The 26,337-nt window shown below is 39.2% G+C and overlaps 1 protein-coding gene across 3 annotated transcripts; it reads left to right on the top strand.

Moving 5' to 3' along the window:
* The first annotated feature begins 3,626 nt into the window (after nt 1-3,626).
* Nucleotides 3,627-15,524, top strand: ZPBP2 (zona pellucida binding protein 2). 3 transcript variants are annotated; one of them, XR_004430595.1, is made up of 10 exons: nt 3,627-4,164; nt 4,312-4,377; nt 6,258-6,383; nt 7,033-7,194; nt 7,843-8,061; nt 8,614-8,696; nt 10,835-11,015; nt 12,237-12,366; nt 15,142-15,230; nt 15,344-15,524. XR_004430595.1 is itself a non-coding variant. In XM_033183165.1 (8 exons), exons 1-8 carry the CDS (start codon nt 4,116-4,118, stop codon nt 12,329-12,331), a joined length of 981 nt encoding a protein of 326 aa, XP_033039056.1. In that variant the 5' UTR covers nt 3,629-4,115; the 3' UTR covers nt 12,332-12,704. The 3 variants fall into 3 exon arrangements, 2 of the variants coding, with proteins under 2 accessions (XP_033039056.1, XP_033039057.1); XM_033183165.1 differs by lacking the exons at nt 15,142-15,230; nt 15,344-15,524 and having other exon boundaries at nt 3,629-4,164; nt 12,237-12,704; XM_033183166.1 differs by lacking the exons at nt 15,142-15,230; nt 15,344-15,524 and having other exon boundaries at nt 3,630-3,982; nt 12,237-12,704.
* Nucleotides 15,525-26,337: the final 10,813 nt, after the last annotated feature.

Genomic DNA, 26,337 nt, shown 5'->3' with positions numbered 1-26,337 from the left:
CCGGCCGCTGCGTCGGCGCAGACTGAAAGGGGCAGGAGCCGGCGACCTGCCGGTGCGCGGGGTTACAGCGGCGCTGGCTGGCGGCGGCTTTAAAGGACGCTGGCCGCGGAATGCGGCGGGTTCCGCACCTCCAGCCCCCTTTTGAATGTCAAACCCAAGGAACCCTGACAGGATGGAAATGGCGCATCACTAAATTGTCTCAAAATGTCTATTTTAGAAGGATAATGGATGAGAAAAGTAATATCACACGGGGGGTGGGGGGTCAGCCTTGCTTTCTTGGCAAGCTCAAGTTCAAAGACGTTTATCTTAAATTGAGGGAGATCTGGAACTTTTTGTCTAGATTCGGTGATAACAGCCGTGAAAGTATCAATGAGAACTCCCTTCTTTCAAATTATTTTTTTCCTTCCTCACTTTTTCATTTCGCATGGTAAAAGTTTTTGATCCAAGTTTTCAGAAAGACAGTTGGATTTTGGCACTTTTATCAATTCAACTTTTTAATCTTTGGAAGCAATTATCTCACTTTTGTTTTCCCTCTGGAAACTGCTTGGTTTATTTGCCACGACTCACACAATACTACCCACTCTATATAAATAGAGTGAGTGTTTTATAGAGTGTGTTGATTTTCTCCCAGCCTGCCTTCTTCCAAATAGACACCTTACAAAAATACGTGTAGGCTGTACCAGAAAATTAATCAAAGAAAGTAGAGCTAAGGGTTGAAGGTAGGGGCAGTAAGATAGTAAAATTAACTTAAAGATGTTAGTATACAGATATGTATCAGTCAACATCTTCTCCCAACATCCTCCCTACTGTCCAGAGGTAAAGCACACATTTGACTGCAGACAGAGGAAAGGGGAAGTGACCACAAAACTGTTTTTCAAAGCAGAACTTTTCTTCACATTGAGGTTTAAGTGACATTGTTCAGGTGAGCCCTTCTAAAGATGCCCAGAGTGTTGGACAATATACGAATGAGTCTCAAAAGGCCACCGTCACCTCTATTAGAAAATTATATGAGTGTATACAAATATATTTGAGACTTAAGGTTGAGGGTTTGTGCATCAGCTGACCATATCAGAAGAAACCCACACTTACAAGTTATACATGCTGTAATTTTATGAATTGTAGTTTTAAACAATAGTACGTCATTGGTATAGGCAGTCTATGTGATGTCTGTATATACAAATATATTTAAGTGGGTGAAAAGCTACACTGGCTTTAAGCACCACAGTAGCATCTCTATAACTGCATGAGTTGGGAGTTCTGCAGGATATCAATTTTGGAGAAATACTCTAAACACTAGGTCTAATTTTAGTACTGAAAGGGGAAATTTGTTGTTTGTTAGTTTCTAGAAGCAAAAATAGCACATCAAAAGTAGCAGAAGAGGAACTGTAAAATTTCACAAGGATGGTATGAGGATGAAAACTTATTTGGTTATTAAAAAGCTGTAGGCCAGGCGCGGTGGCTCACACCTATAATCCCAGCACTTTGGGAGGCCAAGGCAGGTGGATCACGAGGTCAGGAGTTCGAGACCAGCCTGGCCAACATGGCGAAATACTGTCTCTACTAAAAACACAAAAATTAGCTGGCTGTGGTGGCGCACGCCTGTAATCCCAGCTACTCAGGAGGCTGAGGCAGGAAAATCGCTTGAACCCTGCAAGCGAAGGTTTCAGGGAGCCAAGATCATGCCACTGCACTCCAGCCTGGGCGACAGAGTGAGACTTCATCTCAAAAAAAAAAAAAAAAGTTGTAAGGAAACTTTATGATTTTCCATTACAATGTTCTCTGTATATTTGAAAGTAGAATGTGTTAGTACTCTGTAAATAGTTCAATACTGAGTATTTCAGACTCCCGAGAGTGACACCTAAGGGGATTGAAAGTGGATTGGTAAAATAATTTATGTAGCTACTCCATCTTCAAGGAGATGCAGCATAAATCCCCACTGTTTAAGTGTGGGTGCACAAAGTGACTTCCTTCCAAAAAATATAGTATGAAAGCGGGGGAATAAGCTGACAGTGGAGAAACCTAACAAACAGTACCTCAGCCAGCAGACCAAGGTTAACATCAAGTGATAAGGCATGTTGATAGTATGTCTCCTTCATATGATGTGATGAGAATGTCATTTTATCTCTGTAATCTTCATCCTAAGAACCCATAGTTCCAGTCTAATATGGAGAAAGACAAAATTCCAGTAGAGAGGCATTCTACAAAATACCTCACCAGTTAAAGCCAGGACCTTCAAAAACAAGAGAAGTCTGACCCAGTCAAGGGGAATCTAAGGAGATACAATGACTATAGGTAATGTGGGATCCCGCATGAGATCCTGGAGCAAAAACAAACAAACAAACAAACAAACAAAAAGAAACGGGGTGGAGAGGACATTGAATAAAAAAGTAAGGAAATCTGAATAAAGTTTGGACTTCAGTTAATAGTAATGTATCAATATTAGTTCATTAATTGTAAGAAATGTACCATACCCATGTAAGACGTCAGTAATAGGGAAAATCGGGAGGGAGTATGTAAAAACTCCCTGCACTGTTTTTGCAATTTTTCTGTAAATATAAAACTCTTCTAAAATAAAAAGTTTATATAAAAAGAGTGGATGGGTACTTCTGACAGACAACTATTACTCATTTGGTTAAGTCTCTTCTCATAGGATTTAGTTTATCACATAGGATTTACAAGGATCAATTACTTACAAAAAACCGAGAAGCCAATAAAACACACTGTGGATTTATAATGTACTTTGACAAAAACTGGAATGATGAACTTGTAGGGAATCAAGATAATGCCTAAATCTGTCTTCATTATCATCACCTTAAGAAGAGAGCAGTTGAGACCAGACCATGAATCCAGACATGGTAACTGACAATGGGTGGATCTGACTCACTGAGTCACATTTCATGGCTTATGCTATATAGGTAAAATTAACAGTGACTAAAAATGAAATTACTGACAAAGGTTGCTCCTGGACCATATGAGATAGTCCAAGTACTGACTCGGCTCAAAGGAAATAAAACCGAAAACTCTTGATCTCACCCAAAATAACCATTCTGCACCCTGTCTGAACCTTGGGCTCTCTCTACTAACCAGCCTACTCAAAACCACTACTGAGGGTGGTGTCCCGCTGCTAAGAAACAGACAACACACAGGGCCTTTCGGGTCACCAAACTAGTAGCCAAGAAGGAACCATCAAAGGCGAGGGCATGATCCCCTTTGGAGCTCCCTGATCTTGACTAATCATTCGTCCCTACAGAAAAAGCCAGTCTGGCTCTTGCCTTACAACTGGGCCCATATTTAAAGCAAGGTCACTTCATCAACCTAGATACGTTTGCACTGGGGGAGGTCTCTCACATCGCCTCATACTTGAAGTGAAAATGAAGATTCAACGTTCCTCTAGAGTGGGAAGGCCCAGAGGCGCCTTCTTGGCTCAGCAGTGGCTCCTCTGGGTCTTGGTCTTGCGGGTAAAGAATGCAATTAGGTAAAAATCGCGTGTCAGTTTGAAAGAGATTGGACACACAGTTTCAGTGTTCATGAGAAGAGAGGCGTAGGAAATCCCCACACGGGCCTCTCTGCTTCACGTGAGGGGGAAATTGTCACAAGTCTCTGCCTTCCTCAGGTCCCCTTCCTAGGGGATTCCTCATCGCATCCCCTAGCCGCCCTACCCCACCACGGTCCTTGTGACTCGCGGTGTTCTCTCCTTGATCCCTTCAGCCCCTAGACTGGGGAATCCCCGGAACGCGACGCTGTGGCTTCTTTTCCTTTACTCTCTTCCTCCCTTCCGCTCCACTCAGAGAACAAGGGGCCAGGAGTGCGAGAAAATGGCGCCGGAAGCGAGGCGCGAAGAGTTCGCGTGCCTGCTGCTCTGTGGGCGCGAGGGGAGCTGGCGTTCGCCTCGCCTCCCTCGCGGTCGCCCAGCCCCAGCGCGCGAGAATCGCAGCACTCACGCGCTCTCCTGCGCGTCCGCTCCCGCGGTGGCGACGGACGGGTAGGGGAGGCGACCCCGGCGTTCTGCTCCGCACTGTGGAGGAGGTGGGGAGGTGCAGAGGTGTTGGGCCGGGGCTGAGGTAGGAAGGGGTCTGTCCCTCGACGCTTCCTGCGACGCCAGCCCCTGAACTGTGATGCGAACGTGGGTCCTACTCCCCGCGGTGCTCTGGTGCCTCACAGGAGGTGGGGCTCCCTCCGCCCGGTGCCCAGTCCTCTCCCTCTGCCCGAGCTTCCCGGTCCTGCCTCCTTTGCCTTGCCCTGCCCTGCCCTGCCCGACTCTGAACCCCGCTCCTCTTCTAAGTAAAAGTCGGTGGTTTCTTTCCTCCGCAGTCCGATGCCCGCGATCTACGTTATTCAATGCGAAGGGCTTCCTTTATGGCAAGACAGGACAGCCAGGTAATAAGGACCTCTATACACGCGGGCCCATTGGAGGGGCCGGAACTGCGAAGCTCTTCCCGGAAGAGCTTCCCTTACCTGGAGGGAAGGGGAATGAGCCAGCCTTTATTGAGCATCTATTATACCAAGAATCTGCTTGGCAGTTCACGACGGTCGCATCTTTTCATCCTTACAGCGACCCCTATTGTGTCGCCTTGCTCTAAAGCCTTGCAGCTCGCAAGGGGCTGGGATTTATTTCAGATCTCTTTCTCTGATGCCATCTCACTTCCAGGTGTCTCTGCTGCTTTGCAACGCGGGAAACCCACGCAGAGGAGTGATTTCCAAGGCCTTCTGTTTGGAATATCTTTAATCTTCCCCTTATTAACTGGAAAACTCACACGCATCCTTCAGGGCTCAGCTCAAATGTCCTCTATCTCTGCAGTGAAACTTTCCCAAGGAAAATTAATTACATAGCTAATTTTAGATAAATTGAGCCAGTTGATAGCACGTGTCATGTTTAGACTCCTTGTATGTTTGGGTTCTCTCCCCGACCCCCAACCAAATTGTAGGACGTTGTCTTCATGTGCTCAGAGCCTGGCATTCAGTAGGCTTTAAAATTAATATATTTCTGGGTTGCAGTGATTCCAAGCATACCATCATTCTGTCCACCCAACCAGAAACAAGGAGTAATCGCACATCTTCCTATATGCCCCAGATAGGCTTAATTATTGTTCCTAATGGAGAAAATCTGCAGTTAGAGATGGGGTTTCACCATGTTGGTCAGGCTGGTATCGAACTTCTTACCTCAGGTGATCCGCATGCCTCAGCCTCCCGAAATGCTGGGATTACAGGCATGAGCCACAGCACCCAGCATATATATATGTGTGTATATATATGTGTGTGTGTGTTTGTATATATATACACATATATATACATATATATATATTTTAAGACAGGGTCTCTCTCCATCACCCAGGCTGGAGTGCAGTGGTGTGATCTCGGCTCACTGCAACCTCCGCCTCCTGGATTCAAGCAATTCTACTGCCTCAGCCTCCCAAGTAGCTGGGATTACAGGCGCCCACCACCATGCCCGGCAAATTTTTGTATATTTTTAGTAGAGACGGGGGGTTTCACCATGTTGGCCAAGCTGGTCTTGAACTCCTGACCTAGGTGATCCTCCCAAAGTGCTGGGACTACAGGCGTGAGCCACCACTCCCGGCTGATCATCTTTAAAATAGTGTTGCTGAAGTCTTTTTCTGAACTTTTTTTGAGAGGGAGTCTCGCTCTGTTGCCCAGGCGGGAGTGCAGTGGTGCAGTCTCGGCTCACTGCAGCCTCTGCCTCCCGGGTTCAAGCGAGTCTCCTCCATCAGCCTCCCGGGTAGCTGGGATTATAGGTCTGCATCACCATGCCAAGCTAAATTTTGTATTTTTAGTAGATATGGGGTTTTGCCATTTTCCTCAGGCTGGTCTCAAACTCCTGGACTCAAGCAACCTGCTGCCTTGGCCTTCCAAAATGCTGGGATTACAGGCATGAGCCACCATGCCCAGGCCTTTTCTGAACTTTGAATTGCTTCCACCAACCCTCCAAAAAATTATGATTTGAGTGAGTTCTAAATCTGTACATTAAAATGAACTTTAAATGTATAATGCATATTTTTATAAACAAAACTGTAATATGGAAAAATGTCATGACTCATGACTAATAGTGTAGAGTTTTAAAAAAATTACTATGAGAAGCAAAAAGGACTTCAGACTAGCGTTCTAAATGTTATATATTGATTTTCAAAATAGTGAAATCCAGCAAGAACTACTTCGTGTCTTCAGGACAAAATGGTAGGAGTATATTTCTTAATTTAATTTTGCTATATAATGTAGTTATACATTATTTTATTTCCTCACAGAAAAAATATATGTAAAGTTACATCAAAATAGTCCAGTCCTTATCTGTATGGATTTTAAGCTTTCTAAAAAAGAAATAGTGGACCCCACCTACTTATGGATTGGGCCTAATGAAAAGACGTTAACAGGTAAATTTGATTTTAATATGTACTTTTTTAATGGTGTGAACATATTTTTAGAAAATCACTATTGCTTATTGGAAAGAACAAATTGAAATTTAATTTTAATGGCAGTTTCTCTTGCTCCCTACTTAGAAAAATCATGTTATATTTTGGCCACTTCCTTATTTTCTCCATATGCAAAAACTGAAGCGGTAATTTTTGTGCCCTGCTTCTCAGAGCTGTATTAATTCAAAGGTCTTTATAAAACCTAAAATTTATCATTGTAGCACCAGTAATAGGAGATGAAATATCTAATATATAATTTTTCATGATGTTAAGAGTGCCTTGGAACATAAATATTATTAATTAGTTTCCGTCTTGTCTGAAGAAATTGTGTAGTACTACAGAGCAATGTAATCCCTTTTTCTGAATTACTGGTATGAGCCAATTGACACTAGATGCCAAGAAACAAAGAAAACCAAAATATATTTCAAAAGTGTACTTATCTCATGTAGTCTTCCATAGAGTAATAGGACAGAATTAAGATTTTGTGGGATTCTTAAAGTTGAGATAGTTCATTAATTTTTAAAAATTTTGTATCTATTTGTAACTCCAAGTGTACTAAATAATGCTTGATATGTTGTATGTTAAATAAGTAATTTACTATTCTGTTTAGGAAATAATAGAATAAATATAACTAAAACTGGACAGCTGATGGTGAAAGATTTTTTGGAGCCTTTGTCTGGACTTTACACATGTACTCTTTCTTATAAGATTGTTAAAGCAGAAACCCAAGAAGAAAAGACAGTCAAAAAGAGATATGACTTTATGGTCTTTGGTAAGAATTTAGGCACCTTTTAACTTGTACATTTAGTTCGGATCATAATTAAGTGTATGGTTTCTTCGTTTAATGAAAAAGAGTCTGTAATAGGTGACTATCACCAATTATGACTTACAGAATATTTTGGGATGTATTTGACTAAGCAAACTCCTAAGTTGACATGAAGATAGTTTATCCTAAATAATCTTCTTTCAACTCCCTACTTGCCTCTGTCTAGATATGCAAGCACATCTACTTTATCACAATTTAGCAGGTAATTTTAAAACTGATCTTTAATTCTATAAAAGCAAGTTAATGATCCTTTCACTGGGCTGTGCTGACAGCAATAATAATTTCTGTGAATTAAGGCCCTCCCCAAAAAGTCTTTCTTTTTCTTGATACTGTTATCTATATAGCCAACCCACAGAAGCCATTTCTCTTGATGTACCAAGTAGATAATATATCAGATGAAAACAACATTTTTCATTAAAGTTAACAGTTTTGTGTATTTTTGTGAGGACTAACTGATAAAACGTTATTCGATAAGTTTCTATGCTGATTGCAAGATTGATGGGATTGAGTATTACATGGTATTTGAAAATTGTTTGGTAGAGGAAATTAATGCTAGGCACCATTGCTTTTACTCTCATCTTTCTGTTTTTAAAGCCTATCGGGAACCTGATTATTCATATCAGATGGCTGTACGTTTTACCACAAAGTCTTGCATAGGGAGATACAATGATGCGTTCTTTAGAATGCTGAAGAAAATCTTGGATAATCTAATATCTGATTTGTCATGCCATGTCATAGAGCCATCATATAAATGCCATTCTGTTGAAATTCCAGAACATGGCCTCATACATGAGCTATTTATAGCATTTCAAGGTAAAATTTTTAAAATTTCTTTAATTTTGAATTTAGTCCTGAACCACAATAGATTGCAAAATTAATTACCATGTTAATATAAGATATTTTAAAAGTAATAGGTCTTAAATGTTTGTTAAGCACTAAAGTATGTAGTTGACCTTAGCCTGTTGATGGTTTTAAAACTTAACACACTAATTACTTTCAAATGACATATTGTTGCTTCTTTAAAATCAATATTTTATTAATACAGCCTTTATGCAGCTAATATTTCACTTATAACTTCTTATAGAATTTTAAATTGTATTTTTGAAAACTTAGTAAAAGTGAATAACCAAACCAAATTTATTTCTATTCATTTTAAAGCCTTGTAGTTACTTACATTAGCCCCCAGATGGAGTGAAACCATCAAGTATAAATTATTCAAATTGTGCACCTTGTTTTATTACTAGGATTAGATAGCTGGACTAAACACATGCCTGCATGCACAAGGAATGCAGCACTTGGACCTTTATTGAAATGTTTGGAACTTTTCAGAATCCCTTTGTGAATCTATTGGTTTTTTCTCTTCAGTTAATCCTTTTGCACCAGGGTGGAAAGGTGCTTGCAATGGATCTGTTGACTGTGAAGATATCACTAATCATAATATCCTCCAGGTGAGAATTTCATGGTAAGGAAGAAGTATTTGTCTTTTTCTTTTTTTAGAGACAGGGTGTCACCCAGGCTGGAGTGCAGTGGTGCGACCATAGCTCACTGCAGACTCAAACTCCTGGGCTCAAGTGATCTTCCTGCCTCAGCCAAGGAAGAGTATTTGAAAATCAATAAAGCTATTTAAAAAATTTTTGTAAATACTTTGTTATATTGAAACATTTCTTTAAAAACCTATTTCTCCATGTTGTGAATATTTATCAGTAATAAAAACATTTCTAAGGAGGAAATAAATTATTTTTAAAAAACAAATATGAAGTATTAATAATATTGACTTTTCAAGTATCAATTTTTGGTTTCAGTTTTTTAAACTGAGGTTATGAGATTCTTAGTTATTTCAAGATGTGATTTTTTTTCTTTATCAAAAGAGAGCTGGAGTATCAAGATGTGTTATTCTGGAGTAGCACATCTGTAATATTAGATAGTTCCCAAGGTTACTATTATGTATCTTATCTATTACAGAAGGATAGATCCCTGGTCTTTGTTCCCCAAGTGATGATTAAATAGTAACTTAAAGAACAACTTCACAAACATGTCACCCTACGTTAAGCCAATGGTGCTTCCAAAATTATATCTACATTGGTCATAATAGTTGCTCTCCCCTCTACCATCCTCAGAGGCTAAGGACATAGTCTTAAAAATCCCTTCACTCTCTGGTCTAGTTCCTGAGCTCATACCCTTAATTGATACTGTGCATGGCTTATGAGAAGTACTTAGTTAAAATTAGTTATTATTAAATTCTGTGCTCAAAAACCCAAAATTAACATCATCAGTTTATAATGCTAATTAAAGAAAAGTCTTTTTTTCTTTTCTTTTTTTTTTTTTTTTTTTTTTTGAGACACAGTCTTGCTCTGTTGCCCAGGCTGGAGTGCAGTGGCGGCCATCTCAGCTCACTGCAAGCTCCATCTCCCAGGTTCAAGCAATTCTCCTGCCTCAGCCTCCCAAGTAGCTGGGACTAAAGGTGCGCACCACCACACCCAGCTAATTTTTTGTACTTTTATCAGAGACGGGGTTTCACCATGTTGGCTAGGGTGGTCTCACTCCTGACCTCAAGTGATCTGCCCACCTCAGCCTCCCAAAGTGCTGGGATCACAGGTGTAAGCCACCACACTCGGCCAAGAAAAGTCTTACTTTCCGTTTTGCTTGGCTCTTTTTCTTTGATGATCATGGAAATTAGATATAATGAACCCCCAATTATCTACATATGGGATAGACATTGCAAATAATTCAAAACAAGTTTTTTAGTCTTAATTTTTCTTTTCATTTTGTTTTGTTTTGTTTTTGAGATGGAGTCTCATTCTGTCACCCAGGCTGCAGTGCAGTGGCGCAGTCTCGGCTCACTGCAGCCTCTGCCTCCGGATTCAAGTGATTCTTGTGCCTCAGCTTCCCGAGTAGCTGGAATTACAGGTGCCTGCCACTACACCTGGCTAAGTTTTGTACTGTTTAGTAGAGACGAGGTTTCACCATGTTGGCCAGGCTGGTCTCGAACTCGTGGCCTCAAGCGATTCGCCCACCTCTGCCTCCCAAAGTGCTAAGATCACAGGCATGAGCCACCGCGCCCAGCCTAATCTTAATTTTAATTTTAATTTTATTTTGGTTTTTTTTGAGACAGAATCTTGCTCTGTCGCCAGGCTGGAGTGCAGTGGTGCCATCTCGGCTCACTGCAACCTCTGCCTCCTGGGTTCAAGGGATTCTCCTGCCTCAGCCTCCTGAGTAGCTGGGACTACAGGCACATAACACCACACCCAGCTAATTTTTGAATTTTTAATAGAGACGGGGTTTCACCGTGTTGGCCAGGATGGTCTCAATCTCTTGATCTCTTGATCTGCCCACCTTGGTCTCCCAAAGTGCTGGGTTTACAGGTGTGAGACACCGTACCCAGCCAATTTTTCTTAACCATTGCACATATTAATTAACAACAGCTGATAAGGTCAAGGCTAGACTAATTTTGGTGTTAACACACACCTTTTCAGGAATTTATATAAAGTATGGCATGCTTACAGTACATTATTGCCTATGATACTGGAGGATAAATTTGGCTCATGGTTTAATAATTGTACCTTTCTCTGGTATTTTTCAACCTTAGGCAAGAAATCGAATAGAAGAATTTTTTTGGAGCCAAGCATATATTTTCTACCATAACTTTAATAAAACTCTACCAGCAATGCATTTTGTGGACCACAGTTTGCAAGTAGTACGTCTGGATAGCTGTCGACCAGGCTTTGGAAAAGATGACGGTCTACACAGTAATTGCGCTAGCTGTTGTGGTAACTATAAAATATAAATATCTAAATATTTAGGTTATAGAGTCAGAAGAATATATATAAGTAATTCACTTGGCATAACTGAATAGGATCTTTACAGTGATTCTCTTACCAAAATATATATATATATATTTAGCTAAAGGGAAGTAAAAATTCAAAGCCCCAATTTTTTTTTTTTTTTTTTTTTTTTTTTTTTGAGATAGAGTCTCACTCTGTCATCCAGGCTGGAGTGCAGTGGCGCGATCTCAGCTCACCACAACCTCCGTCTCCCGGGTTCAAGTGATTCTTCTGCCTCAGCCTCCCCAGTAGCTACCACAGCTGGCTAATTTTTGTAAAAAGTAGGGACAGAGTTTCACCATGTTGGCCAGGCTGGTCTCGATTGAACTCCTGACCTCAAATGATCCGTCTGCCTTGGCTTCCCAAAGTGCTGGGATTACAGGTGTGGGCTACTATGCTTGGCCCTTTATTTTTATTTATTTATTTATTTTTTGAGACGGAGTCTGGCTCTGTCACCCACGCTGCAGTGCAGTGTGGCGCAGTCTCAGCTTACGGCAACTCTGCCTCCCAGGCTCAAGCCATCCTTCAACCTCAGCTTCCCGAGTAGCCGGGATTACAGGTGTGCATAAACATTTTTGTATTTTTAGTAGAGACAGAGTTTCACCCTGTTGCCCCAACTGGTCTTGAATTTCTGAGCTCAAGCAGTCTGCCCGCCTTGGCCTCCCAAAGTTCTAGGATTACAAGCATGAGTCACTGCGCCCAGCCAAAGCCCAAATTTCTAAATATAGCTATTTTAATGTATATTAATTCTTCCTGATGTACTCTCTTGTATTATAAACATTTCTATAATGTTCTGTCTTAACCTACTGTACAATGAAGGAAAACATAATTGTCCTACCTAGAAAACAGAGAACTAGGAAATAGGAACTAGAAAACTAGAAATAGGAACTCATAAATGGGGCACTGCAGAAGATACTGTAAAATGCTGATAGTAAAAGAAAAAATAGGATTCTCCCTTTCTCCTATTAAGATCATCAAATTATAAAGTTTGAAACTTGTAAATAATCTTCCACAACTTAAATGAGCTGATCATTACTTGGTATAATATAGGTACTGAAATGGTGTGATATTAAAGGCAGATTTATATTGTTGGCATGAAATACCTCCAAGTGGTAGAGGCATAAAATACCTCTAAATTATAATTACTCCCTGTGTTTTCCTCTGCAGTGGTTTGTAGTCCTGCGACTTTTAGTCCTGATGTTGGTGTAGTTTGTCAGACCTGCGTTTCTGTCCTTATCTACGGAGCTAAATCTTGCCCATAAACTTCAAACAAAAATCAGCCATATGAAGATTAGAGGTGAAAGCATTGTTACTTACTTGTGGAAGTGGGGGACATAAGATGATTTTCACATCCCAGAGCATCATAGATATTTCCATTAAGTAAAATCACTAAGACCAAACCACTGGAAAACATGCATTTTAGAAACTTTAAAATAAATGGTTAACATGGCATTTCTAAGAAGGCATTTAATCCAGTATCTCCAGTGTACAAAGGAAACTTGAAGTATTAATGAATGATTTTTAATGAAATGTTTTATTGTTTACAAACAGTATGTTGCTTTGTACCTAGAAGTATAGTAAGGTCAAGAAAGGTATCAAAGTATAATAAAATAAAAATTTTATACTCTCCATATATTTATTTGTTTGGAATCGCTCTTGTATGATATAAAGGCATGTATATTATCTTTGTATTAGAACCAAAAAAGTTATTTATTTTGGTCCCTATGATTTTACTTTTAAGATAAATTCATATACTGTATTTTTTAAAGTATAGGTTTAGGTTATAGAATAATAGAGCAGATAATACATTGAGTTCTATACACCTACCGCACCCCATACCCTCATTCCTCCTTACACAATTTCTCCTATTATTAAGATCTTGCATTAGTGTGGCACATTTGTTACAAATGATGAACCAATATTAATTTGTTATTAATTATAGTCCATAGTTCACATTAAGGTTCATTCTTTGTGTTTTAAGTTTATGTGGGTTTTGACAAATTCATAATGGCATGTGTGCACCATTGCAGTTTCATACAGAATAGTTTCACCACCCTAAAAATCCTCTCTGCTTCACTTATTTATCCCTTCCCCTGAGCCCTGGCAACCACTGATCTTTTTACTGTCTCTACAGTTTTGCTTTTTCCAAAATGTCATGTAGCTGGTTGGAATTATACAGTATGTAGACTTTTTAGACTGGCTTCTTTCACTTAGTAATATGCATTTAAGCTTCCTCCATGTCTTTTTGTGACTTGATAGCTCATTTTTTATTGCTGAATAATGTTCATTGTATGGATATACATTGTATGGATATAGCATAGTGTGTTTATCCATTTGCCCATTAAAGGAAATCTTGGTTGCTTCCAGTTTTTGGTGATTAAGAATAAAGCCGCTATAAACATTTGTGTGCAGGTTTTTGTATGAACACAAGTTTTCAGCCCAATTGTGTAGATAACCTAGGAGTGTGACTGCTGGAGTGTGACTGTGTAGTTTTTTTTTTTTTTGAGACGGAGTTTCGCTCTGCCACCCAGGCTGGAGTGCAGTGGCCGGATCTCAGCTCACTGCAAGCTCCGCCTCCCGGGTTCACGCCATTCTCCTGCCTCAGCCTCCCGAGTAGCTGGGACTACAAGCGCCCGCCACCTCGCCCGGCTAGTTTTTTATATTTTTTAGTAGAGACGGGGTTTCACCATGTTAGCCAGGATGGTCTCGATCTCCTGACCTCGTGATCCGCCCGTCTCGGCCTCCCAAAGTGCTGGGATTACAGGCTTGAGCCACTGCGCCCGGCCGACTGTGTAGTTTTATAAGAAACTGCCATACTGTCTCCCAAAGTGGCTTACCATTTTGCATTACCACCAGCAATGAAAAAGTATTCCTGTTATCCTTATCCTTCCCAGCATTTGGTATTGTCAGTTTTTTTTTATTTTGACCATTCTAATAGGTGTATGGTGGTATTTTATTGTTTTAATTTGCAATTTCCTAATGACATCTGATGTTGAACATCTTTTCAGATGGTTATTTGCCATCTGTGTATTTTTTTATTGAAGTGATTTTTATTGAAGTGACTCAAAGAACTCTTTGCATATATATATATGCAAAGAACTCTTAAGAACATGTGTGTGTATATATATATATATATTTTTTTTTTTTTTTTTTTTTTTGAGACAGAGTCTTGCTCCATCACCCAGGCTGGACTTTGTGTATTTTGGATACAAATTCTTTTTAATAAATCTTTCAATTTATTTTCTTAGTAACTGTAAAAGACATTAAGTTTATTAACAATAAATTAAATACTATATTAACAGATTGCAACATATATGCATGTAATATATATGACAATAAAACTACAAAAGACGAGAAAGTGAAGCAATGTTGAAGGCAAGGTTCTGTATTTTACTAGAATTAAATTTACGTATTAATCTGAAGTAGACTGTGATAGAATAATACGCATATTGCAATCACTGGCGCTACCACTAAGAAAACAACTGAAATAATACAACTCAAAAACAGAAAAACTAAAAATCTACACTGGAAAATATTATTTAAGAAAAAAGAGCCCAATTAAAGATGAAAGAAAGAACAACAACAACAGAAAGACAGGAGAAATACAGAAAACAATTAGCAAAATGGTAAATTTAAGTATAATCATATCAATCATTGTATTAAATGTTATAGTTCTAATAATGCAATCAAAAGGCAAAAATTGTCAGACAGACTGAGTAAAAAGAAAAACTCAATCATCACTAACTGCAAAAGACATACATTAGATTCAGACACAAATAGTCCCAAAGTAAAAATAAAAGATATAGACACTACACAGGCAGTAATCATAATATAGCTCAAGTGAATATATTGGTATCAGGCAAAATAAATGTTAAAACACATACTACTCAGCATGAAAGGGGTATTTCATAATGAATACAGGTTAAATACATCAAGGAGAAATAATGTATCTGCACCTAACAACAGAGCTTCAAAATATTCAAGTCAAAATGTAAAGAATTAAAAAAAGGAAAATAGATAACTCGATAATAATAATTGAATATTTCAATAATTTACTTTCAATAATTGATAGAACAACTGGTACAGAAGCCATAAAGGATGTAGAAGACATAGACATTACCAACCCGCTTGAGCTGACTGACATCTGACAAGATGATAGAGGTGACATCTTTTTTCTTTTTTTCCAAATTTTTAATTAAATACATGTTTGCAAAGATCTTTTCACATTCTTTGTGAAAATTTGCAAACAAAATTCTTTCTCTTTATTCTTTCAGCTTTTCATTCCTTCAATAATGCCTTTCACAGAGAAGAAGTTTTTAATTTTAATAAAGTCCAACTTAATAATTTTTCCTTCATGAGTCACATGCTTTTGTTGTCATACCTGAAAGCTCATTGCCAAACCTAAGGTAACTAGATATTCCTGTTATCTTCTAGAGTTATATACTTTTATGTTTTATATGTAATTCTAAGATCCATTTGGAGTTAATTTTTATGAAAAGTATAAATTGTATGTCTAGATTCATTTTTTTGCATATTGATATCCAATTGTTCCAGCACCATTTGCTGAACAGACTGTTCTTCCTCCATGGAATAACATTTGCTCCTTTGCTCCTTTGTCAAAGATTAGTTGACTACATTTATAAGAGTCTACGTGTGGGTTCTTTATTCTGCTCCATTATCATTTTGTCTATTATTTTGTCAATACCACGCTGTCTCGATTACCATATAGTAAGTCTTACATTTGAGTAGCATCGGTCCTCTGACTTTGTTCTTTAGTTTGGTGTTATTCTGAGTCTTTTGCTACTGCATGTAAACCATAGAATCATTTTGTTGATAACCACAAAATAACTTGCTGGGAGCTTGTTTGGGATTACAGTGAATCTGTAGGTCAAGTTGGGGAGAATTAACATGTTAACAATATTAAGTCTTCCCATCTATGAATGGAATCTCTCTCCATTTATTTAGATATTGTTTGATATATTTTATTGGAGTTTTGTGGTTTTCCTCATATAGATCCTGTACATATATTATTGTATTTATGCCTTAATATTTAATTTTTTCATGCTAATATAAATGATATTGTGCTTTTAATTTCAAAGTCCAAATGTTCATTGTTGGTATATAGAAAGGCAATTGACTTTTGTATATTAACCTTATATCCTGTGACTTTACTATAATTACTTAGTTCCAGGAATTTTTTGCCTATTCTTGGGATTTTCTACATTGACAATCATATCATCTGTGAACAAAGACAGTTTTATTTCTTCCTTACCACTCTGTATACCTTTTATTTTCCTTCTTATCTTATCGCATCAGCTAGGACTTTGAGTATAATGTTGAATAAGAATGGTGAGAGGGGATATCCTTGCCTCATGCCCAGTCTAAGAGAAAGGGAAAACACCTAGTTTCTTGCCTTTAAGTGTGATGTTAGTTATAGACTTTTTGTAGACTTTCTTTGCTAAGTTAAAAAATCCCCTCTATTCCTAGTTTCCTGAGAATTTTTATCACAAATTGGTAATAGATTTTGTCAAATGCATTTTCTGCATTTATTGATATGATCATATGATTTTTCTTTAACCTGTTAATGTTATGGATTACATTAATTAATTCTTAAATGTTGGACCAGCATTGCATATTTGGAATAAATCCTTCTTGGCTATGTGAATAAATATTTTTATACATTGTTGGATTTAATTTGCTAATATTCTGTTAGGGATTTTTGCATTTATGTTCATGAGATATATTAGTCTGGAGTTTTACTTTTTGTAATATCTTTATCTGGTTTTAGTATTAGAGTAATGCTGGCCTCATAGGATATGAGTTAGGAAGTGTTCCCTTTGCTTCAGTTTTTATGGAAGAGACTATAGAGAATATCATTTCTTTCTTAAATGTTTGGTGGAATTCACCAGTAAAGCTGTCTGGGCCTCTAACAAATACTGGAATATACTTAAAAATCATAGTAAAGGGACTGGAAAGTGTAGTAGGCAGAATAAGGGCCCCTCAAGGATGTCCACATCTTCATCCACAAAACCTGTGAATATGTTAAATGACATGTAAAGGTGAATTAAATAAAGTTACAGCAGAATTAAGGTGGCTAAACATTAAAATAGGGAGATTATACTTGATTTTCTTGGTGGGTCCAGTATAAACACAAGGGTCTTTATGAAAGAGGAAGAAGGAAATAAATGAGAAAGAGAAAGAGATGGGGATGACAGAAGCAGAGTCAGAGAGATGTTATGTTGTTGGCTTTGAACACAGAGGAAGACAGCCAAGGAGTGCGGGTGGCCTCTAGAAGCTGGAAAAGACAAGGAAATGGTTTCTGCAGAGCCTCCAAAAAGGAACAAAGTCCCGCAAACACCTTGTATTTAGCCCAGTGAGACTCATATTGGATTTCTGGCCTACAGAATATTAAGATAGCAAAATTTTGTGATTTTATTTTGTTTTGTTTTGTTTTTTAGAGACAGGGTCTCACTATATTGCCCAGGCTGATCTTGAACTCCTGGGGAATTTGTATTGTTTTAAGCCACTAAAAAACAAAACAACAACAACAAAAAACTATCTGGGCCTGATGCTTTCTGTCTTGGAAAGTTATTAACTATTGATTCAATTTCTGGCTGGACGTGGTGGCTCACACCTGTAATCCCAGCACGTGGGGAGGCTGAGGCCGGCAGATCACTTGAGCTCAGTTGTTGGAGACCAGCCTGGCCAACATGGTGAAACCCTGTCTCTACTAAAAATACAAAAATTAGCCATGCATGGTGGCGTGCACCTGTAATCCCAGCCACCCGGGAGGCTGAGGCATGAGAACTGCTTGAACCCAGGAGGCAGAGGTTGCAGTGAGCCAAGATCACGCCACTGCACTCCAGCCTGGGCAACAGAGCAAGACTCTGTCTCGAAAATAATAAATAAAAATAAAAAATAAAGATTCAATTTCTTTAATAGATCTGAATCTGTTCAGAGTATCTATTTCTCCTGGTATACATTTTGGTAGGTTTTGTCCTTTAAGTGATTTGTTCATTTCATCTCAATGATCAAATTATAGAATTATTTCTAATATTCCTTTACTATCCTTTTAATGACATTAATGTTTAGTAGTGATAATCCCTCTTTTATTTCTGATATTAGTAATTTGTGTCTTCCCCCTTTTTTTTTTTTGGTTAGCCTGGCCAGAGTTTTATCAATTTTATTGATGTTTTCTAAGAACCAGCTTTTGGTTTCCTTGATTCTCTCTGTTGATTCCCTGCTTTCAATTTCATTGATCGTTGCTCTAATTCTAATTAGTTCTTTTTTTCTGCCTGCTTTAGGTTTATGTTGCTCTTCATCCTCTAGTTTCCAGAAACTTGTACCTCTAATTTAAGGCACATGCTTAGATTGTTGATTTTATATTTTCCTTATTTTCTGATGTATGCATTCAATGCTAAAACTTTCCCTCTAAACATTTGTTGAATCCCACAAGTTTTTATAAGTTGTATTTTCATTTTTGTTTAGTTTAAAATATTTTAAAATTTCTTTTGAGACTTCTTTGACCCATGTGTTATTTAGACGCCTGTTGTTTAATCTCCAAATATTTTTTAATTTTCCAGCTATCTTTCTGTTATTGATTTTTAGTCTAATTCCATTGTGGTCTGCAGGCATACTGTGTATGGCTTTTTTTTTTTTTTTTTTTGAGACGGAGTGTCACTCTGTCGCCCAGGCTGGAGTGCAGTGCTGCGATCTCAGCTCACTGCAACCTCTGCTTCCCGGGTTCGAGCGATCCTCCCGCCTCAGCCTCCCAAGTAGTTGAGACAATAGGCACCCGCCACCATGCCTGGATAATATTTTTATGTATTTTTAGTAGAGATGGGGTTTCACCATACTGGCCAGGCTGGTCTTGAACTCCTGACATTGTGATCTGCCCGCCTCGGCCTCCCAAAGTGCTGGGATTACAGGCGTGAGCCACCAGGCCTGGCTTACTTTTATTGTTTTAAATGTGATCAGTACTCGGGAGGCTGAGGTAGGAGGATTGCTTAAGGCCAGGAGTTTGAGAGCAGCCTGGGCAACATAAGCCCCTCTTTAAAATGTTTTGCTCAGGTGCTCTGTTATGTCCAGAATGTTGTTTATCCTGGTGAATGTTTCATGTGAGCTTTAGGAGAATGTGTATTCTGCTATTGGATGGAGATTCTGTAGATGTCAATTAGATCCAGTTGATTGATGATGCTATAGTTCTACTGTATCTTTACTGATTTTCCACCTGCTGCATTTGTCCATTACTGATAGAAGAGTGTTGACGTTTCCAAGAATAATAATGGATTTGTCTGCTTCTTTTACAGTTCTGTTAGTTTTTGCGTCACCTATTTTGATGCTCTGTTGTTAGGCACCTATAAAGGACTGTTATGTCTTCCTGGAGAATTGACCCCTTTATCATTATGTAATACCATTCTTCATCCCTGATAATTTTCCTTGCTCAGAAGTCTACTTTGTCTTTATAATTAATATAGCTACTCGAGCTTTCCTTTGATTAGTGTTAGCATGGTATACTTTTTTCTCTTCCTTTAACCTAATGATAACCAGTTGCTAATAGATCAGCTATTCTGAAATGAGGACTTTCTGTCAAGATAGTGATGTTTTATTTTCACTGTCAGCTGTCTTTGTTTCCTGCATAACTATAACAGATTGCTCATTAACATTGATAAATATATCTGATTACTTTTTCCAATCACCATACAGGTTGAGTATCCCTTATTCAAAATACTTGGGGCCAAGAATGGTAGCTAACATCTGTAGTACCAGCATTTTGGGAGGCTGAAGCAGGAGGATCATTTGAGGCCAAGAGTTTGAGACCTGCCTGAGCAACATAGTGAGACCCCGTCTCTACAAAAAAAAAATTTAAATAGCTAGGTATGGTCGCATGGACCTATAGTCCTAGATACTTAGGAGGCTGAGCCATGATTATTCCCCTTCACTTCAGCCTGAGTGACACAGCAAGACCCTCTTTAAAAAAAAAAAAAAAAAAAAAGCTTGGGACCAGCAGTGTTTCAGATTTCGGATTTTGGAATATTTGCATTATCCTTACTGGTTGAGCATCCCTAATGCAAAAATAAAAACGCATCCCTAATCCAAAATCAAAAGTGCTCCAATGAGTATTTCCTTTGAACATCATGTTGACACTTAGAAAAGTTTCAAATTTTAGATTTTCAAATTAGGAATACTCAACCTGTATCTTTCCAAAAGAACAATTCTAATTCCACCACATATTGGGGGTTAAATTTTACCTGTACTGCTTATGTATCCTGCCATGGTTTTCTAAGTATGTTATATATTTACAGTTTTGTCTCTTGAAATAGACAATTTTAGTCTGGCATAGAGCTATTTATTACTTCTAATGGCATGTTGATGCTACTTTTAGGCATTATTTTATTTTTATTTTATTTCAGTAGGTTTAGGGATACAAGTGGTTTTGGTTTCATGGTTGAATTGTATAGTGGTGAAGTCTGAAATTTTAGTGCACCCCTCACCCAAGTAGTGTACATTGTACCCAATATGTAGTTTTTATCCCTCATCCCCCTTCCACTTTCCTCTCTTCTGAGTCTCCAATACTGATACTCATTATACCACTCCGTAGCCTTTGCATACTCATAACTTAGCTCATACTTATGAGAACATATGGTGTTTTGTTTTGTTTTAAGACAGGGTCTTCCTCTGTTACCCAGGCCAGAGTGCAGTGGTACAATCTCGGCTCACTGCAGCCTTCACCTCCTGGGCTCAAGTAATCCTCTTACCTCAGCCTCCTGAGTAGCTGAGACCACAGGCATGCACCATCACACCCAGCTAATTTTTTTTTTCTTTGGTAGAGCCAGGCTTTGCCATGTTGCCCAAGCTGGTCTCGAACTTCTGAGCTCAAGTGATCTGCCTACATTGGGCTCCCAGAGTGCTGGGATTACAGGTGTGAGCCACCACACTCAGCCAGTATTTGGGGGGTTTTTTTGGTTTTTGTTTTTTGAGACAGAGTCTCACTTGCCCAGGCTGGAGTACAGTAGCGCAGTCTCAGCGCACTGCAACCTCTGCTTCTCTGGTTCAAGGGATTCCCGTGCCTCAGCCTCCCAAGTAGCTGGGATTACAGGCATGCACCACCATGCCCAGCTAATTTTTGTATTTTTTGTAGAGACAGTGTTTTGCCATGTTGGCCAGGCTGGTCTCAAACTCCTGACCTCAAGTGATCCACTTGCCTTGGCCTCCCAAAGTGCTGGGATTACAACCATGAGCCACTATGTCCAGCCTGGCTTTTTACTTCTGAGTTACTTCACTTAGAATAGTGACCTCCAATCCCATCCAAGTTACTGCAAAATACATTATTTTGTTCTTTTCTATGGCTGAGTAGTATGCTATGGTGTATACATGCCACATTTTATTTATTTACTTGTCAGCTGAGGGGCACTTAGGTTGGTTCCATATCTTCACAATTGTGAATTGCACTTCAATAAACATATGCATGCTGGCCGGATGCAGGTGGCCCCCCCCTGTAATCCCAGCACTTTGGGAGACCAAGGCTGGTGGATTGCTTGAGCTCAGGAGTTCAAGACCAGCCTGGGCAATGTGGCAAACCCCTGTCTCTACCAAAAATACAAAAAATTATCCAGGCTTGTTGGCTTACACCTGCAGTCCCAGCTCCTTCGAGGGGGCTGAGGTGGGAGGATCACTTGAGCCTGGGAGGCAGAGGCTGAAGTGAGCCATTATGGTGCCACTGTACTCCAGTCTGGATGACAGAATGAGACCTCATCTCAAAACAAACAAACAAACAAACATATGCGTGCAGGTGTCTTTTTGATATGATGACTTCTTTTCCTTTGGGTAGATACCTCTGAAACGAGGATTTTCTGTCAAGATAGTGATGTTTTATTTTCACTGTCAGCTGTCTTTGTTTCCTGCATAACTATAACAGGAGTGCAGTAGTGGGATTGCTGGACTGAATGGTAGGTCCACTTTTAGTTGTTTGAGAAATCTGCTATTGTTTTCTATTGAGGTTGTACTAATTTACATTCCCACCAGCGGTGTGTAAGTGTTCCCTTTTCAGCACATCCACACTAACATCTATTGTCTTTTGACTTTTTAATTATGACCATTCTGGCTGGGGTAAGGTGTTATCTCATTGTGGTTTTAATTTGCATTTCCCTGATGATTAGTAATGTTGAGCATTTTTTCATATGTTTGTGGCTCTTCAAAGGGTCACACGCGACTGGACACAATGGCTCACACCTGTAATCCCAGCACTTTGGGAGGCTAAGGCGGGTGGATCACCTGAGATCAGGAGTTTGAGACTAGCCTGGCCAACATGGTGAAACCCTGTCTCTACTAAAAATACAAAAACTAGCTGGACATGGTGGCACACGCCTATAATCCCAGCTACTCAGGAGGCTGAGGCAGGAGAGTCTCTTGAACTCGGCAGGTGGAGGTTGCAGTGAGCGGAGATTGTGCCACTGCACTCCAGCCTGGGCAACAGGGAGACTCTGTCACACACACATAAAAAGGATCACATGTTATATAAGCAGATGCACAGTTTATCTGTGGTATTAAAATTTCATGGGAAGGCAATTGTAGGGGAAAGTCTAAAAAAAGCTTCCTAAAGGAAGGCAATAAAGGAGGGGAAAAGCGGCTGGCAACCCCTGGCATAAAAGATTAAACCCAAAATTGGTATCCAAAGCCTTCTATGGTCTGGTTTCTGTTCACCTTTCCACCTTGATTCCTGTCATTTCTACACTGGGGGACAGATTGGACTAAATCTCTTAAGCTCTCTTCCAGCTCTAAGAATGTAAAGGCCGTTTCAGTTTGAACCCTTTTCTGTAACCACTCATCTTGCTTTCTCCTAGACAGACTATACTCATTCCTCATATGTAGAATGCCCTCCGTCTTTGCTTCCATGTTATTCACAACACTTCTACCCACACTGATCAATTTCTTCCATTAATGTAGTGTCTGCTACTGCTAATGTTAGCAAATCACATTTTTGTTATAATTTATTTTCTCTCTCTTTTTTTTTTTTAGAGACAGGATCTTGTTCTCTGGAGTGCAGTGGTGTGATCACAGCCCATTGCAGCCTTGACCTCCTGGGCTCAAGCAATCCACCTGCCTCAGCCTCTGGAGTAGCTGGGACTACAGGCATGTGCCACTACACCTGGCTAATTTTAAAATCTTTTTGTAGAGATGAGGCCTCACTATGTTGCCCAGGCTGGTTATTTAACATTTTTAAGCCTCTTTCCTTATTTGTAAAATGAAAGGATTATATTAAATCCATAATATATCTTCCAGCACTGAATCTAGGTTTAATGTCTTTTCTATCTTCTGTATCCTTTTCCCCACCATCCCCTACTAGATAATAAACTCCTATGAGCAGGAACTTCCTCATACTAAACTTTGAATGCCCCCCTACATTTCTACGCATAAAATAGCTGTAATAATTAATTGAACTGATTAAATTGAGTCTGCATTCAAAGGTAAACTTGTGGTTATATCCTACTTGCTACTTACTTTGAACCTTGAGAATACTTGCAGCCAGGCATGGTGGTTCATGCTTGTAATCCCAGCACTTTTGGAGGCTGAGGCGGGCAGATGGTTTGAACCCAGGAGTTCAGGACCAGCCTGGGCAACACAGTGAAACCATGTCTCTACAAAAAAATTCAAAAATTAGCTGGGTGTGGTAGCACACACCTGTAGTCCCAGTTACTCATGAGGCTAAGGTAGGAGGATCGCTTGGGTACCAGGAGGCGGAGGTTGCAATGAGCCAAGCCAAGATCACACCACTGCACTCCAGCCTGGGCGACAGAGTACGACTCTGTCTCAAAAAAAAAAAAAAAAAAAAGGCCAGGTGTGGTGGCTCACCACACCTGCTAAGATTAAGCTAAGATTAAGCTTGTAATCTTAGCACTTTGGGAGGCCAAGGTGGGTGGATCACATGAGGCCAGGAGTTTAAGACTAGCCTAGCCAACATGGCGAAGCCCCATCTCTACTAAAAAAAAAATACAAAAATTAGCTAGATGTGGTGGCACACACCTGTAATCCCAGCTACTTGGGAGGATAAGTCATGAGAATTGCTTGAACTCTAGAGGCTGAGGTTACTGTGAACCGAGATCACACCACTGCACTCCAGCCTGGGTGACAAAGTGAAACTCTGTCTCAAAACAAAGAAAAAGAGAGAGGTAATATTTGCCCCTTGATATATTGATTCACACTATTTTTCCATCTCCTAACCCCGATCCATAGTAAACTATTTAAATATTATAACACAGCAGAATTAAAAACATGTGTTGAATTGATATTTTGCAAATATTAACCCATTAATAACAAAATTAAATGAATGTAATATTCTTTATCTCATTAGCAGAGACACAAAGTTCTAAAATGGCAACAAAGTTATTATATCTTCTGACTTATTCAATGGAAACAGAAGTTGTAACAGCATTCCTACAATTTGCTGCTGAAAAAAAATCCCACCCTCTCCCTACTCACTGCAACCTTCACCTCCCGGGTTCAAGTGATTCTCCCGTCTCAGCCTCCCAAGTAGCTGGGATTACAGGTGCACACCACCATGCCTGGCTAATTTTTTGTATTTTAGTAGAGATGGGGTTTCACCGTGTTGCCCAAGCTGGTCTCAAACTCCTGAGCTCAGGCAATCCACCCACCTCAGCCTCCCAAAGTGCTGGAATTACAGTCATGAGCCACTGCACCTGGCCTCCCTCTTTTTCATCTTGAGTCTATATGTGTACATTTGTAGTACTTAGAAGTCACATTTCACAGGATTGTACCTACCGAAATAATCAGTACTGAGAATTTTGTATTTTGTACTTCTGCAAGAGTATTTTCCAACATTAATGTATTATTAACAATAAACTAATGAACATTTGGTTTTCATTTGCTTGTTTCAACAACCATTTTGGCATGTATGTGGTTTTAATAGCTTAATGCTTTGAACTGCAGGTGCCATATCTTCATGTATTGTAAATATTTCTTTCTGAAGCAGTCAGAAAAACTAATGGATCTACTTAGTTCAGATTTAGTAAAATTTTCTGGTCATATGTGAAACATTAATTTATTGAAGTATAAGAAAATCACCCATTACAAACTTTCAAGAACACAAACATTTAGCCTCTATGGACTTATTAGCTAGCCTATCTGAGGTATTATTGGGGAATAAAAGACTAACAGTTTATGTATCTTTCTAATCAATGATTAATAAAGTCTCCTGTAACAGCCTGTATGTTGTCACCGGACATTTTTATCTTACCTTAGGCTTTCTTATCAACTACAAAGCAGACTATCCTTAAATTCTTACCAACCTTAAATTCTTACCAATGTGTTCTTAGGTTACTTGTGTATTAACCTGCTCAGAACATCCAGAAGAGAAGATGTTCAAATGTAAACTAGGCTGAGCTTTTCCTGCCAAATTGCTTCAGTGGCAGATTATGGACACTTGCCTTTCATTTTCATTATATTCTTACAGTTTTTTGTTTACTTCAGACCTTTAAAAATGAAACATTACAGGTTCATTTAAAGCCTCTTTATACTTTTCTTCTACCACTATTTTCCTTATTCCCCCCAATAATTAATCACTACTCTGAAACTGGTAGGTATCCCTCCCATCTAAGTTTTTTTCTGGGGTGGGGGGTTGTTTTTGTTTTTGTTTTTGTTTTTTCTGAGGCTGAGTTTTGCTCTTGTCACCCAGGCTGGAGTGCAGTGGTGCGATTTCAGCTTACTGCAGTCTCCGCCTCCCAGGTTCAAGCAATTCTCCCGTCTCAGCCTCTTCAGTAGCTGGGATTACAGGGGTGACCACCACGCCCAGCTAATTTTTGTATTTTCACTAGGGACAGGGTTTCACCATATTGCCTAGGCTGCTCTCAAACTCCTGACCTCAGGTGATCTGCCATTTCATCCTCTCAAAGTGCTGGGATTATAGGCATGAGCCACCATGCCTGGCCTTAAGTTTTTTAATCATTTAATTTTTACACCAAAGGTGTAAAGTGTATGCTTTGCAACTTTCTTTACCCATATTTTAAAGCATTCTGTTAACACGTGAAGATTTGATTCCATTCCTCCTCTATTCCACTACATTAATATGGCAATAAGTATTATTTTCCACCTATGAACAGTGTATGTGCATCAGTCAGGGTCCAATCTCGAGACAGAAAATACACAGTAATTTGATTAGAGGAATTATTAAATATAACAGGGGACTGGAATACTAAGGAATTGGCTGGTAAGATGTAAAGAGAACTCTAAAGAATAGAGGAATAGCAGATAT

The sequence above is a fragment of the Trachypithecus francoisi genome, unplaced genomic scaffold, assembly GCF_009764315.1.
Source record: "Trachypithecus francoisi isolate TF-2019V2 unplaced genomic scaffold, Tfra_2.0 Lachesis_group20, whole genome shotgun sequence".
Lineage (NCBI taxonomy): Eukaryota > Metazoa > Chordata > Mammalia > Primates > Cercopithecidae > Trachypithecus > Trachypithecus francoisi.
Note: the sequence above shows the minus strand (reverse complement) of the source record. Positions and strands in the feature narration are given on the sequence as shown.

Excerpts from the sequence above, each read along its gene's own strand:
- ZPBP2 (XM_033183165.1), top strand. The coding sequence starts at position 4,116 with ATGCGAACGTGGGTCCTACTCCCCGCGGTGCTCTGGTGCCTCACAGGA. Across the intron at positions 4,378-6,257 it reads TGGCAAGACAGGACAGCCAG|AAAAAATATATGTAAAGTTA; the intron begins GTAATAAGGACC and ends ATTTCCTCACAG. Across the intron at positions 11,016-12,236 it reads TAATTGCGCTAGCTGTTGTG|TGGTTTGTAGTCCTGCGACT; the intron begins GTAACTATAAAA and ends TTTCCTCTGCAG.